General features: G+C 44.1%; 1 protein-coding gene across 1 annotated transcript in view; it reads left to right on the forward strand.

Annotated features, from left to right (window-relative positions):
• The window catches only part of LOC311233472 (sodium channel regulatory subunit beta-4-like), a gene marked incomplete at both ends in the record, with an annotated part of 55,798 nt that extends 42,718 nt beyond the window's left edge, over nucleotides 1-13,080 (forward strand). The window contains 3 exons of the mRNA XM_084320440.1: nucleotides 5,727-5,946; nucleotides 10,200-10,335; nucleotides 12,984-13,080. Of these exons, the coding sequence (XP_084176566.1) occupies nucleotides 5,727-5,946; nucleotides 10,200-10,335; nucleotides 12,984-13,080 (453 nt within the window). The remainder of the gene's footprint in view (nucleotides 1-5,726; nucleotides 5,947-10,199; nucleotides 10,336-12,983) is intronic.
• Between the last annotated feature and the right edge of the window lie 380 nt (nucleotides 13,081-13,460).

Genomic DNA, 13,460 nt, shown 5'->3' on the forward strand with positions numbered 1-13,460 from the left:
AGGAATGAACATTCTAACAATGATGGACATTCATAAAGCCATTGCAAAAGTCATCCAGGCTACTCATGTTAGCCTAGCTTAGCACAATGAATGGAAGTGGACATAACCGGTTAGCCTAGGCATTGTCCAACTAACACCTCTCCCGAAGTCTAACCGGTCATGTCCGCTTCTATTCATTGTGCTAAGCTAGGCTAACATGCAGCCAGATAGCTTTCTACTGAACACACAGAGAGGAAACTGGTATCTATCTTCTTGTCTCTCTCTGGAGAAGACGATAAGCTAATTTCCCAAAATGTTGGTGTGTTCCTTTAAGCTCCCCACCCAGAGTGCAGACTGAGCTTGGAAAGTCAGCCTTTTGTTTTAATGCCCCAGCTTCTGGAATGATCTTTAACTATCACTAAAAATAAATACCCCACTAACCCATGGACAGTTTGTTTCATTACATTTGCACCTGTGTTTTTGTCCTATTTATTAAATGTCTAATTTGATCTAAGCTAGTTTTCTTTTCCTTATATTTATTTTGTGTTTTTAGGAGGGCCAAATTCATGGACTGTAGCCAGCTAACGTTTAAAAAGCGAATGTTAGCTATACGGCTGAATTCAGGTATATTTAAACCGTATGGTTATTCTATAACCCTAGTTAAATGATACTGGCTGAGCGTCCCGCTCTGCCTACTGAGATAACCCCTTATCTCCACGCACCTAGCGTGCACGAGAAACAAAAACAAATGCACCCACTTGCACGTGACCACGCCACTCCTCATAGAATAACCATATACGTTACATATCAACTGGCCTCGCGTCCCGCTCTGCCTACTGAGATAAGGGCAGAGCAGACAAATGCACCCCCTGAGGGCCCGTAAGCCCCAGCCAGGGAGGAGGGGAGTCCCGTCCACCCGCCCGTCCTAACGAAGGGGGGAGGCAGTCAACTCCACCAAAGTGCGAAAAGGGGGGGAACCAGGCACCCCTGAACGCACAGCGCAAGCGGGACCATGTGTGACACAGTACCCCGCGGTCCACACCCACACACTCCCGCTAGCCCACCTGATGGCGGGACGCAGGAGAGGTCCTGGACCTCAGGACTGCCTAGGAGTTTCACAGAACCCCCAGTCACATCCATGAGGTAAAACCTAAAGGACTCGGGGAGGACCAGGAGGCCGCAGCACAAATGTCCTCCACCGAGGCCCTCCCTAACAGGGCAGCAGAGGCCGCCACACCACGAATGGAGTGCGCCCTGACGCCCCCGGGGGGAACCCGTCCAGCCAACGTGTAGCAAAGGGCAATGCCCTTGCACAACCAATGTGACAGGCGCTGCTTGGACAGCGCCTCACCCGCGCGAGGGCCACCGTAACAAATAACACTTGATCGGAAGCCCTGAGAACCTGCGTGCGACTAAGGTAAACCCCCAGTGTACGGACAGGACACGACAGGTGAAGGCTCGACTCCAACCCACTAGCGTGAGGATGAGGATGAAACGCCTGAATCACAATATCCCTGGAGCGAAAAGAGCTCCGGATATTCTTTGGCACGAAGACCGGATTAGGCCTCAGAGTCGCCCCGTTATCGGCCCGAACAGACAGGCACTCAGGCCGCACCGAGAGAGCACATGGCCCACCCACGCATTTAGCGGAGGTGCTGGCCCAAAAATGGCGCCTGTTCAAGAGTCCAAACGGGGCCCCCAACAGCCTTTCCAGAACAGTTGGAGGTCCCGACTCAGAGACAGAGAACGTTCCACAGGCTTGAGACGCCGTGCACCAAGCAAGAACGTCCCACGAGAGGGTGGCTGAACAATGTTCTGCCCCCCACTCTCGACCATACGCCACTTCCCAGCGTACGTAGTCCCCACTCGTCAGGGTGAGGACCGCCCCACAACATCACATCTGCACCCACATTCTCCCTGCCGGGGATGTTGAGAGCCCTCAGGCTGCGCAGATTGAGAAACGCCCATAGCCAGAGCTCGACCGCCGCCCGGTGCAGACGGGGGGAGCGTACTCCTCCCTGTCTGTCGATATACAACGCTGACGTCGTGTTGTCCGTCCTGATCAAAACATGCTTGCCCACCACAAGGTGGCCGAGCCGTTTGAGGACCAGAAGGACTGCCTTCAATCCCAACACATTGAAATGTAGTGCAGACCGGGCAGCATGGTCCTGCCAGCTGCCCCCTACTGCGTTGGCCCGACACGTCCCCCCCCATCGCGTGAGGGAGGCGTCGGTGAAGACTGTGACATGCGACAGCCTGCTGCCCATGGGGACCCCGCTGGTGAGGGCCCCAGGCCCTCCCCAGAGGGTGAGGTCCCCCAGTACTGACATGGGAACCTTCAGCCGCTTCCACTTGTCTCTCACCGGGTCTATTTCCATACTGGAAAACCACCTCTGTATCCTCCTCATGAAGAGGAGGCCAACAGGGACCACAGAGCGAGCAGATGCCATCATACCGAGCAGGCGCATGACGGACAGCGCCGTAACCGTCCTAGGACGGAACCTCCCGAGCGCGCCGAGAACATCCACTCGCCGCCGCTCCGAGAGGGATGCCCATATAGACCTTGAGCTTAGAAATAAGCCCAAGTACTCCACTCGTTGACAGGAAAGAGGAGTACTCTACTTCCAGTCTACAGCAAAACCCAGGCTGGTGAGGAATTGCACCACCTGCCTGGTATGAGACCTAGCGATCTTCTCTGACTGGCCGAGGACCAGAACGTCGTCCAGGGTAGAATACAATTCGTGTCCCCTGACGACGCAGAGACCCCAGCGCGGTCTCCACGCACTCTACCAATGAGGCAATCGCACCCAAGTGGGGGACCCCGACAGAAGGGGCGGTCTGATACGGGGGGAGCGGCCATCACCCCTGGTGACATAGGCTCCCCCGCTGAGCATCTTCCCGGCTTAGCTTGCTGAGGACAGCCTGCTCTGCAGCTGGACATGCATGGTGTGTGGTCCTCACACTGCCCGATAGGGTGGGTCTCTACACACCGTAGCCCTGTAGTGATATTACTACCACCCAAATCACACGTGCCTGCTGACCACCGCAGGATCGGAAGTCCAGACGGGGGAGGCACTAACATAATACCCGGCCTGGCGAGGGCGGGGCTGGGGGGAACCCACGCTGCGACCTCCTGGGCCTAGAGTTCCCCCTCTGACACAATTTTTTTGATACAGGGAACCCTGCTCCGTCGACAGATACAACACCAGGCTTACCAAACACAGACGCAGGACGTGTGGTGTGGGAGCCGCTTGACAGCACAGCATTCTCATAGACAGACCCAGGCCTAGCTAGCAACTGGGTGTCAGCCCCTGTCTCCATGAGAAACTAAATGTGGGGCCACTTGCTCTTCACTGGAAGAACGCGGCCCGCAGCCAAAGGGAACAAATCAGAGTCCTGTGTCCCGTAGTGTAGCGGGGGGGAGTAACCGGAGAGCGTGCTAGACACAGCTAGATGGCAATGGTTTTTTAGGGCGTGCCCATCTAATATAGCCGATCCCTCGGGCCGCCGAGGCTGTCGGCCTTGTGATCACCTGTTTTCTTTGTGTCCAGGGTATCTCAGGCGGGGGAAACATGGCCGCTGGCCGGGGGCCTCGCCGCAGCCGCTGGCGAAGCCGTGCTCTCACCTCTGGCTGCGCGGTGTGGGGCAGCGTGGGGCCCAGACCAAGGTCCACCCGCGGAGAGGGGAGCCCTGAGGAGGAGACCCCTCCCCTCCTCAAGGGGAGATTGCTCCAACCAAAGATGCCTGTGAACAACCGTTGACAGCATCCTAGCCCTCCCTGCGGTTATAGCTTGCGGCTAGGTCAAAAGCCTAATAACCTCAAAACCTCGCGCGATGGTTTTGACGTCGGCTGGCCCTAAGGCCCCACCACCCGACACCATTTTTGACAGAAAAGCAGCCAATTGAGCAATGTTGCCAGTCACTGCTAAATTCTGTACTGCGGCGGTATAGGCTTCATCAGCCCACCAGCCACCTGCCGGGCCGACTCGGGACACCGTTCCACCATGTCAGGGCAAAGGACTGATGCCACCTGCTTCACTAAGCACGGAACACCAGTGGTGGCTGCTGACCAAAGTCTACTACTAGTGAAGCACTGCTCCACTAGTAGTCATGTAACAACCTCCACTGCGGTGTGCACCCATGAAGGGATAAATGAAAGAATGAACGAAAACTCTATTAACATACTGCAGAATGGGCTAGCCCAATACACACAATTGTTAAGGCGATGCAGACCAGAGAAAACGCTAGTCCTGTCTACATCAGGGACCCCCATTTTCAATTCATAGATTCACAAAAAGCACACCTGCCCTGAGCCCTGAAAGGGTAAATAAGCCCCCGCTAAACCCCCAACATTAGACACCGATTGACCGTCAGCATTGAATGGTTAAGAGGAGGGAAGACAGTAAAGACAGCCCTCGGCGGGGTACATGGGGAACGGCGCCCCAACATTGTAGCATTAGCATTAGCTGCGCGCGCTAGGATACCTGGAAAAACATCCAAAAGAGAGTCATGACGACCATGTTTTCCCAAATATCCCGCCCCCTGCGCCAATACATCACTCGTCGTCTCACGAGACAACAAGCAGTATCACACATGCCATTACCAATGCCTGCTTATTCAGTTTCTCAGTCAAATATGCCAAGACTAGCCAAAATGATATGAGGAGCACGTTCAGCAACAGACTACACTAACCACCTCAGCCAGTCCTTTGTGCTGGTGGCCATCAGGCTCCACGACCGTGGGCATGGATTGTTGCCAGCAGCTATTCTGCATAACTCGAGAACTGGAATGTCTGACCACTAAGTGTCACCAAAACCTGCACGGACTTATGACGTATATTATGCCAGTTGTATACTGTGTATACTGCACCTTGTGTATACCGTTTAGATAAAAAAATAAAAATAAAAATGTATTGCCTATATTTATTGTAACGTATAATATAACCGATTTTACACTGTTTACTTTTCTCATATTTCTATATTCAGATTGAATTTTATTGCCTATATTTATGTCTTTCTTCTATTACCCTGCCCATACCTATACCTTCCCTCCCCCATGTTGCTATGATGACCCGATTTCCTCAAGGGATCAATAAAGGAATATGTTATCTTATCTTCACCTGACAAAAAAGATAACTCCTATTTTCATCAACTGAAGTAGGCTACAATGGCCAAGGAAATGTTTGAGAATAAAGGACAACTGATTAAATGCTATGAATATATTTATATTTCCATATCTGTCTGAATATACGTCAATTTAATCATTTCTATATACCTATTACCTACACCTGCATATAACCCATATAACTCTGTATGATAGCATGTAATGCTGTATATACCATATATTTACCATACATAATATATTTATCCACATCTGTCTATACCTGCATGTAATCCCTTTTTACATATCTGTAATATACTATATCTATATCTGTACATAATTACATATCCCTTACCTACTAGTTACGCTGCTGGCCAATATGACTTACTACCATAGTGTCTTTATACCTGTCTCACTGTACATAATAATACTACAACTCTGTATGTACATACATCTGATTAGCACTATTACTATACGCTTTATATATTTTATATCTAGTTTAATCACCTGTATATTGCTATTTCACTTTTGCACTCTGGTTGGATGCCAAACTTATTTTCATTGTACTGTACTTGTGATGTATAATGACAATACATTAATCTAATCTAAATTACTTGGATGACTGACGACTTTCTGTTGTCACTCAGATCTGCGACGCTGTGATTCCTGATACGGGGATTGATTACTCCGTGACCATCTACCGAGAGCGGATCGATTTCGTGGGCAGCCCTAAAACAAATAACATCTCCATCGTGCTGGCAAACATCACCTTCGACGACGAGGGCCAGTACATGTGCTACGGACGCAACCCCAAAGAGAAGGGCCGAAACCACACCGCCATTTTCACCCTCATCGTGGTGGACGAGTGTGAGTGGAAATGTTCTGCGACGCCATTTAAATATCCAACTAGAAAGGAGTGCTCAGTAGAGTGCAAATATCTTAACCCCTAATTGCTCCCGATGAGCAGGTTGGCACCTTGCATGGTTGCCTCTGCCGTCGGTGTGTGAATGGGTAAAATGTGAGTAACAAATTGTAAAGCGCTTTGGATAAAAACGCTATATAAAAAAGCAGCCATTTACCATTTAGTGTGTTCATTAGATGGGTGAAATCCTCTTTCAGTGCCTCTGTGCCCGTTTCTTAGGCCGTTAGCCTCTCTGGTATGCGCGCCATTAGCATTAGCCACACTTCTAGGCCTCTTTGCTTTTGGAAAGAATGACAAAAAAATATAAAATATATATATTTATATATAATTATTATTTAAAAAAAATCATTTGACTAAGAGGTTGGCAGTCGACTACGGCTACTTTCAATCGATTAGTCGACTATTCTACTAATCGGGGTCAGCCCTAATACTATTACACAGTATTACACACTATTACATCTTTACTCGTTTGACTAAGAGGTTGGCAGTCGACTACGGCTACTTTCAATCGATTAGTTGACTATTCTACTAATCGGGGTCAGCCCTAATACTATTACACAGTATTACACACTATTACATCTTTACTCGTTTGCAGCATTTGATACAATCGATCACGATATTCTAATCGATTGTCTTGAAAACCTTGTCGGTTTCTCAGAACATGTGCTAAGCTGGTTTAAAACATACATCAGAGGGAGGAAATTCTATGTTAAACTAGGAGGCCACATGTCTGAGATATGACAACAATTATGGTTGCTTAGGTCCTTTACTCTTCTCCCTTTACATGTTACTGCTGGGTGATATCATCAGAGAACATAATGTATACGGATGATACACAACTGTACATATCTGCTGAACCAAATGATACAGCTATTAACTCCATTACAGACTGCTTATTGGCAATAAATAAATGGATGAGTAAGAACTTCCTGAAACTAAACGAGAACAAAACAGAAATTCTGATTATCGGCCCCAAGACAAAAAAAGAAACATTAATAAAGAACCTGGCAAGACTAACCCCTTGGATCAAAATTATCTGAGGTCACAAGTCTCGGGGTTATCATAGATTGAGAACTGAACTTCAATTCTCATATTAACAAAGTGACGAAAAACATCGTTCTTCCATCTCAGAAATATAGCAAAAGTACAACCATTTATTAATCAAAACGATGCTGAGAAGCTAATTCATGCATTCATATCTAGCCGGTTAGACTACTGTAATGCACTTTTCACAGGTCTCCCTAAGAAAACTACAGAGAGGCTTCAGCTAATCCAAAACACTGCAGCCTGACAACAAGAACCAAAAGGAGAGAGCACATTAGTCCAGTCTTAGCTGCTTTACACTGGCTTCCTGTAACATTTAGAATTGACTTTAAGGTCCTTCTCCTTACATACAAAGCTCTAGGGACCTAGCTACATCGCCAACACTCAGGCCAGCAAGAACACTGCGATCATCAGCTGCTGGACTACTAGAGGCTCCCAGAAACATCAGGGAAGCCAACTCACTAGACATCTTCAAAAGACAGCTTAAAACTCTTTGCTCAGGCATTTCAATGAAACATCAGGGATATCCTGACACAAATTGTACTTTACCTGCACTATTCTTACCCTACCTACCTTCTATGCAAATGTTATCTCACTACCTCACATGCACTGTAATTTTAAGAGCACTGCTCTGTTGTAATTCAAAACTGAACTTTGTAAAGAAAGTGTTAAGAGCGATGCACTGCTCTGTTGTATGTTAGAGCGATGCTCTGTTGTATGTTAGAAACTCAAAGTATTAAGAGCGATACACTGCTCTGTTGTTATATATTTTTTATTGAAAAATGTTATCACACTTTTTACTGTCCGTTCTATTTTATAATTTTTAGCCTATTTCAAACTGAATCAAGCCACACTTTTTTACTCTATAATCTATTCTATTTTATTATTTGTATTACTGAAAAAACTGTGATTTACCTTACCTTGCTACCTCTCTATCTTTTTGTATTTAATTTGTTATGCTCGCTTATGCCTGTATTTTTTACTGTTGTGAGGCACTTTGAACTGCAATTTCTGTATGAAAAGTGCTATACAAATACAGTTATTATTTACACTATTACATACTTAAATTAAAGGTGCTACTAGGGAGATTTTGACATCAATATATCATTATAAATTCAATGTCCATACCTTGGCAGGATTACTGCAGAAACAAGTTGAGATCAATAGAGACTGAAAGATAATTGATATTGTGTGTCTGGCAGGATCCACAGGAGTTCTGCTGAAGGAATTACGGTACAAAGGAAGCCTTTACAAACAAAACTTGCTTTATCAACAAAAATAACTTCACGTTCACCATTAGCAAGGCTTCTCAGCTTCTCCTCTAGTCACCAAAACATTTCCCATGCTGTGGGGTGGAAGCTAACGGCAAAACAGGAAGCGGTTTATGGGAAATGTGGTCTTATCATGAGAATTAGGCTACCAATGGTTTCAGGAATAGTCTCATTTGTTTACTGCAATTATACAAAGGTATCACAACCAATATCGATTTCTCTGAATTTTGGATTTTCGGATTTCACTTTGGATGATGAGAAACCTCATATATGCACCTATTCAGTCTGTCTGCAAGATCTTTTCCAAAAGCCAAAAGCAGTGTATTGTATTGGGTTGACCTGCTGTCAACCTATTTGTGACAGTTCATCGAAATGCGAGATTAGCTGTGGACAGAGACTCCACATAATTATGAAACGCATAATACCACCAGGGTAGGGGTGGGCGATGTGACGATATTAAATAAATATCGGGTACAGTTCATTAACGATACTTTTTAAACGTATCGTGGACATCGTGATGTTTTGCACAAACCCTCACCTCAGTTTTTAAGCTGTCGCGGCTGAGATGAGACTTACTTTAGCGCAGCGCTTTCCTCTCTCCCTCTCAGACAAAGTCACACTCCCAAGTTACGTCACGTACACGCACATACACGTACAAACTCACTCACACACACACACACACACACACACACACACACACACACACACACACACACACACACACACACACACACACACACACACACACACACACACACACACACACACACACCCAGAGACAGAGAGGCGGTAACTAAGTTAGCCGCTAGCTAAGCTAACTAACTTTAGCCACTAACCCTGGAAACGCTCACAGACTCCACAACACCAGTTCCATTAGTGGGGAAAGGGGGGGTATATTTACGAAGCTTTACAACAGAGGTTCAAAGATAACATCACATTGGCTGTTCGTTTATATATATATCACTTCATGCATCGCAGGTTCCAACTCTGTGTTGACATCAGGTTCCTTACCGGAGATCTTTCACACTTCATCACTTCAACTACGGCAAACAAGACGCTCAAACTCAAACCTAAAAAAAGCAAGTCGAGTCGAGTAGGTACCATGCAGTGGAAAAGCGGCATAAGAGAATACTTCATAATGTTTCATGCAATTAAAAAGTAAATATACAGTATATATATTAAGTACACATGATGCACACACCTACCAGTAGGATGTTATAACATTGCTGATAATACAAATTATTATAATTTTCTCACAGTAGTGTCTATGTGTGTGTGTGTGTGTGTGTGTGTGTGTGTGTGTGTGTGTGTGTGTGTGTGTGTGTGTGTGTGTGTGTGTGTGTGTGTGTGTGTGTGTGTGTGTGTGTGTGTGTGTGTGTGTGTGTGTGTGTGTGTGTGTGTGTGTGTGTGTGTATTTTTGGCTAAAGTGGATAGAAAACACAGTAGCTTACATCATCCAGCATCCAAGAGTTTTTATATAAATTGTCTGATGTTAATTAATCATTTCTTTTCTGTATTAGTGTCAGTAAACTGAGTACATTTTGCTTAAACTGAGTAAAGTTTTACTCAGTTTGAGTCAAATGTACTCAGTTTGAGTAGAATTTACTCTGCGGAATTTACTGTGTACTCTTAGATTTTTTTAAACTTAATTATTTTTGAAAGCATCTTCATGGTTTAATGCAGACATATGTTGCAGGGATCATATTATCATCATCATATTGGCGTGACTGTATCCATAAAAGTGTTAAATCAAGCATTTTTAAGTGCTTTCGATGAAATGTAAAAATATCGCGATATATATCGTGTCTACATGGAAATGTGTAACTGTACGCTATTCCATCTTTACCCCATCATCTGTCTCCTCTCTTCTATTCTGTCTGTAGTGAGGGTGGTGGACAACACCTTGACTATCATTATAGCCTCGGCAGTAGGTGGCGGTATCGCCTTGTTGATGGGATTCATGCTGATCAAGAACTTAACTATCTTCATTCTTATGACAATTGAGGAGAGGAATGAAAAGTGAGTAATACAAGTGATGCAGGGCTGAAGACCTCACGCACATCAACTCTCAATGTCACATTTGTTTTATTTCTAACAACACAACCATTTTATAAGCATGCGATTTCTATCAACACAAGGTAGCAATTGAAGGATAATTAAAGGGCCTGTGAAATGGAATGCTATTTATTTGATTCCACATAATTTACATGTTTCCTGTGAAAACAGGAAGCTATGGAGGGACTTGTTGCGGATATTGATTGGTGTTTACGGTAGCTATAGCACTGAAAGGGGGGGGGCCTCCGTGCTTTGATCGCAACCAACGGAACACGCCACACACCATGAAGGAATTTTTGGATCAACGCAATATTGATACTATAGTCCTTACTTTGACCAGCATCTGCCCCGAACAGAATATTCCAATTATCTGATCGCCATTCCAAGTACTGATGTCGACCAAGGTGCCAACGTAATCCAGCATTGAACATGAACGGGGGGGGCCCGACCCTCGTCGATGCATCCGTTATAAGCGCTTGCCTTGCCCGAGTAGTTAGACCCCGCCTGCACGCCGCAGCTCGGCCCAGACACCAAGCCACATAGTTTAAAATGGAGTGCAATAGCGTCCGCAAGGCGTTAGGCGGCGGTATTGGACTTTTGCGATCTCAGACCCATCCCCAGTGATAAGACAGGCTGCCGGCATGTTTTTATGAATGGAAATATCGAATAAAAGAAATAACGATGAAAACCCGACTATACTCGGGTTTTCGGGGGTCCTGGCGCTCAACGTTCGGCGAGTTAACCCGCTGAAAGTGTTAACACTTTCCGTGCTGGCCGTGCCAGTCCTATATACCCCGTTGAGTGCCGACGCTCTATTCAATGACAGAGCACTCGCATTTGTGAACGCATAAACTATATCTTAAATTATGTGTCTAATACGACCTTCGCTTATCAATGACTTGTTTGCAGTCAACATTGTCAAAACTGATCGGTTTTTAATCGGTTCATTTCCGTTTTATACCATTTTGAAAAACGCTCGTTTTTTTAAACTTTCAGAAAAAAAAAGATTCTGCAGGAATTGCGCTTTACTGTAATACACAGACACGTTGTCATTTTTTGGCCTATTTATTAATCGTTTTCAAATAAACGCTAGATTATTGATAGTATATGTGTACTTATGCACGCTATAGAAGCGGGCTGAAAAATCGATTCTCTTATTTCCTGATCAGCTACACACACTCACAGCCACACACACACATATGGGACACGTTGATATATAGGTGAAAACAGCTCTGATTATCCCAATACTGGTCAAATAGATTCCTTACCTCAGATCAGATGTTCTCCAAAAAGATTATTCCAATTCCTGATCGCCATTCCAAATATCGATCGCGTTTATTGATCCAACGCTGGGTACTGGACACATATATTCCACACTGTTCTGATGGTGGGCAATGACTGGGATCGTCTCCGGTTACTTGCCTGACAAGTCAAATGTGGAATCCGGACTATTTTTTCCCCATGCGTTTCATTCAGTCTAATCCAATGGGGTGCAGTACCATCCAGAGAGACGATAGGGGGCGGTATTTTCCCAATTCGAGCTCAGAGAGAGTGCCAGTGGTAACGTGAGGCTAGATTGATGAAATATGAATGGAAATCGCTAATAAAAAAAATAACGATTAAAAAACGGCATATCTCATTTCTGGCACTCAACGGTTGGCATGAAATAACGAATTATGCCGTGGCTGGCACTCAAAGTTTTAAGACATGTTTTTATATGGGTCGGGACACTATAAAAAATACTATAGAGAATTGTCAGTGCTGTAAAGTTTAAACCTTTTTTAAATCTTAGACAAACGAAACACTTTGCTTTCATGAAATATTGTAAGCCGTCATTTGATGCTTTATAAAAGCAGCACAATGAACACAAATCTGTCAGTGCCGAGTCCGACCTCATCTTAAATAACAAACGTCATTGATTGTTGTAGTTAACAAAGAGAGGCTGAGTTGATTTTGCAGGTAAAACAATTTATAATAATAATATTATTATACTTTTTTTTTTAATATATTCAAATCTTATTTTCACATTCGAATCCCATGCCCATCGAACGAAGCTTCGAAGCTTCGAAGTATTTAAGACAGCCGCCCCGTGTGCAGGATGAGTCATCAAAAAATGGTCCAGGAAGTGATCAACTCTAAAATACCATTAAGAATACCAACAAAACAACCTTTTTCATAATTGTTGGGACAGATACTGGCATATAGGTGACAATCAGTGCAAGACATACAGTATGTGATCAAATAACTTAAACATCTATTTTGATTTCATGGGGCCTTTAGTCACAAAATACCTCTTATCTGTCGCCTGTTTTCTGATGTTTTGCCTATGGATATAATACAGTATCTTCTTCCTTTAAGGCACCATATTATGGCACAACAGAGTGACCTTCTAGGAAAATAAATGCTCCTCACCTGTGAGCATGGCTTTTTTAGTCACACTGACCTTTGTTTAATTTGTATTTTCTCAGTTACTGTACACCGGAAGCCAATGGCAGTCGTCTGCAAACATAATGTTTCTGTAATTGTTGTAAATGTTTCTGTTTCCCTCTGCAGTAAGGAGTGCATTGTAACATCACAGTTGTAACTCTGTCCTGGTCTGTTTCCCTCTGCAGTAAGGAGTGCCTTGTAACGTCCTCAGGAAATGACAACACAGAACACGGCCTCTCAGGATCCAAAGCAGACTCGAAACCAACACCAAAAAAGAAATGATTTCATGCATGTATGTAAATCCATATATCAATATGCATATATAATAATAATAATAATAATAATAATAATAATAATAATAATAATAATAATAATAATAATAATAATAATAATAATAATAATAATAATAATAATAATAATAATAATAATAATAATAATAATAATAATAATAATAATAATAATAATAATAATAATAATAATAATAATAATAAAAATCTTTTGTTAAATGCCAGGGAGTAATGCAATGTAAGTAGTATTAACTGGGCTGGATCCTGTATTAGCTTACCTATCTGAAGTGGAATTTCACATATGTGGTTTCATTTAGGCCAGGGTATCATTTAAAATAATCCCTACTGACAGCTTGGCTGACTTTATTTGTTGTT

This window comes from Notolepis coatsorum (assembly GCF_963971535.1).
Source record: "Notolepis coatsorum genome assembly, chromosome: 8".
NCBI classification, from domain to species: domain Eukaryota; kingdom Metazoa; phylum Chordata; class Actinopteri; order Aulopiformes; family Paralepididae; genus Notolepis; species Notolepis coatsorum.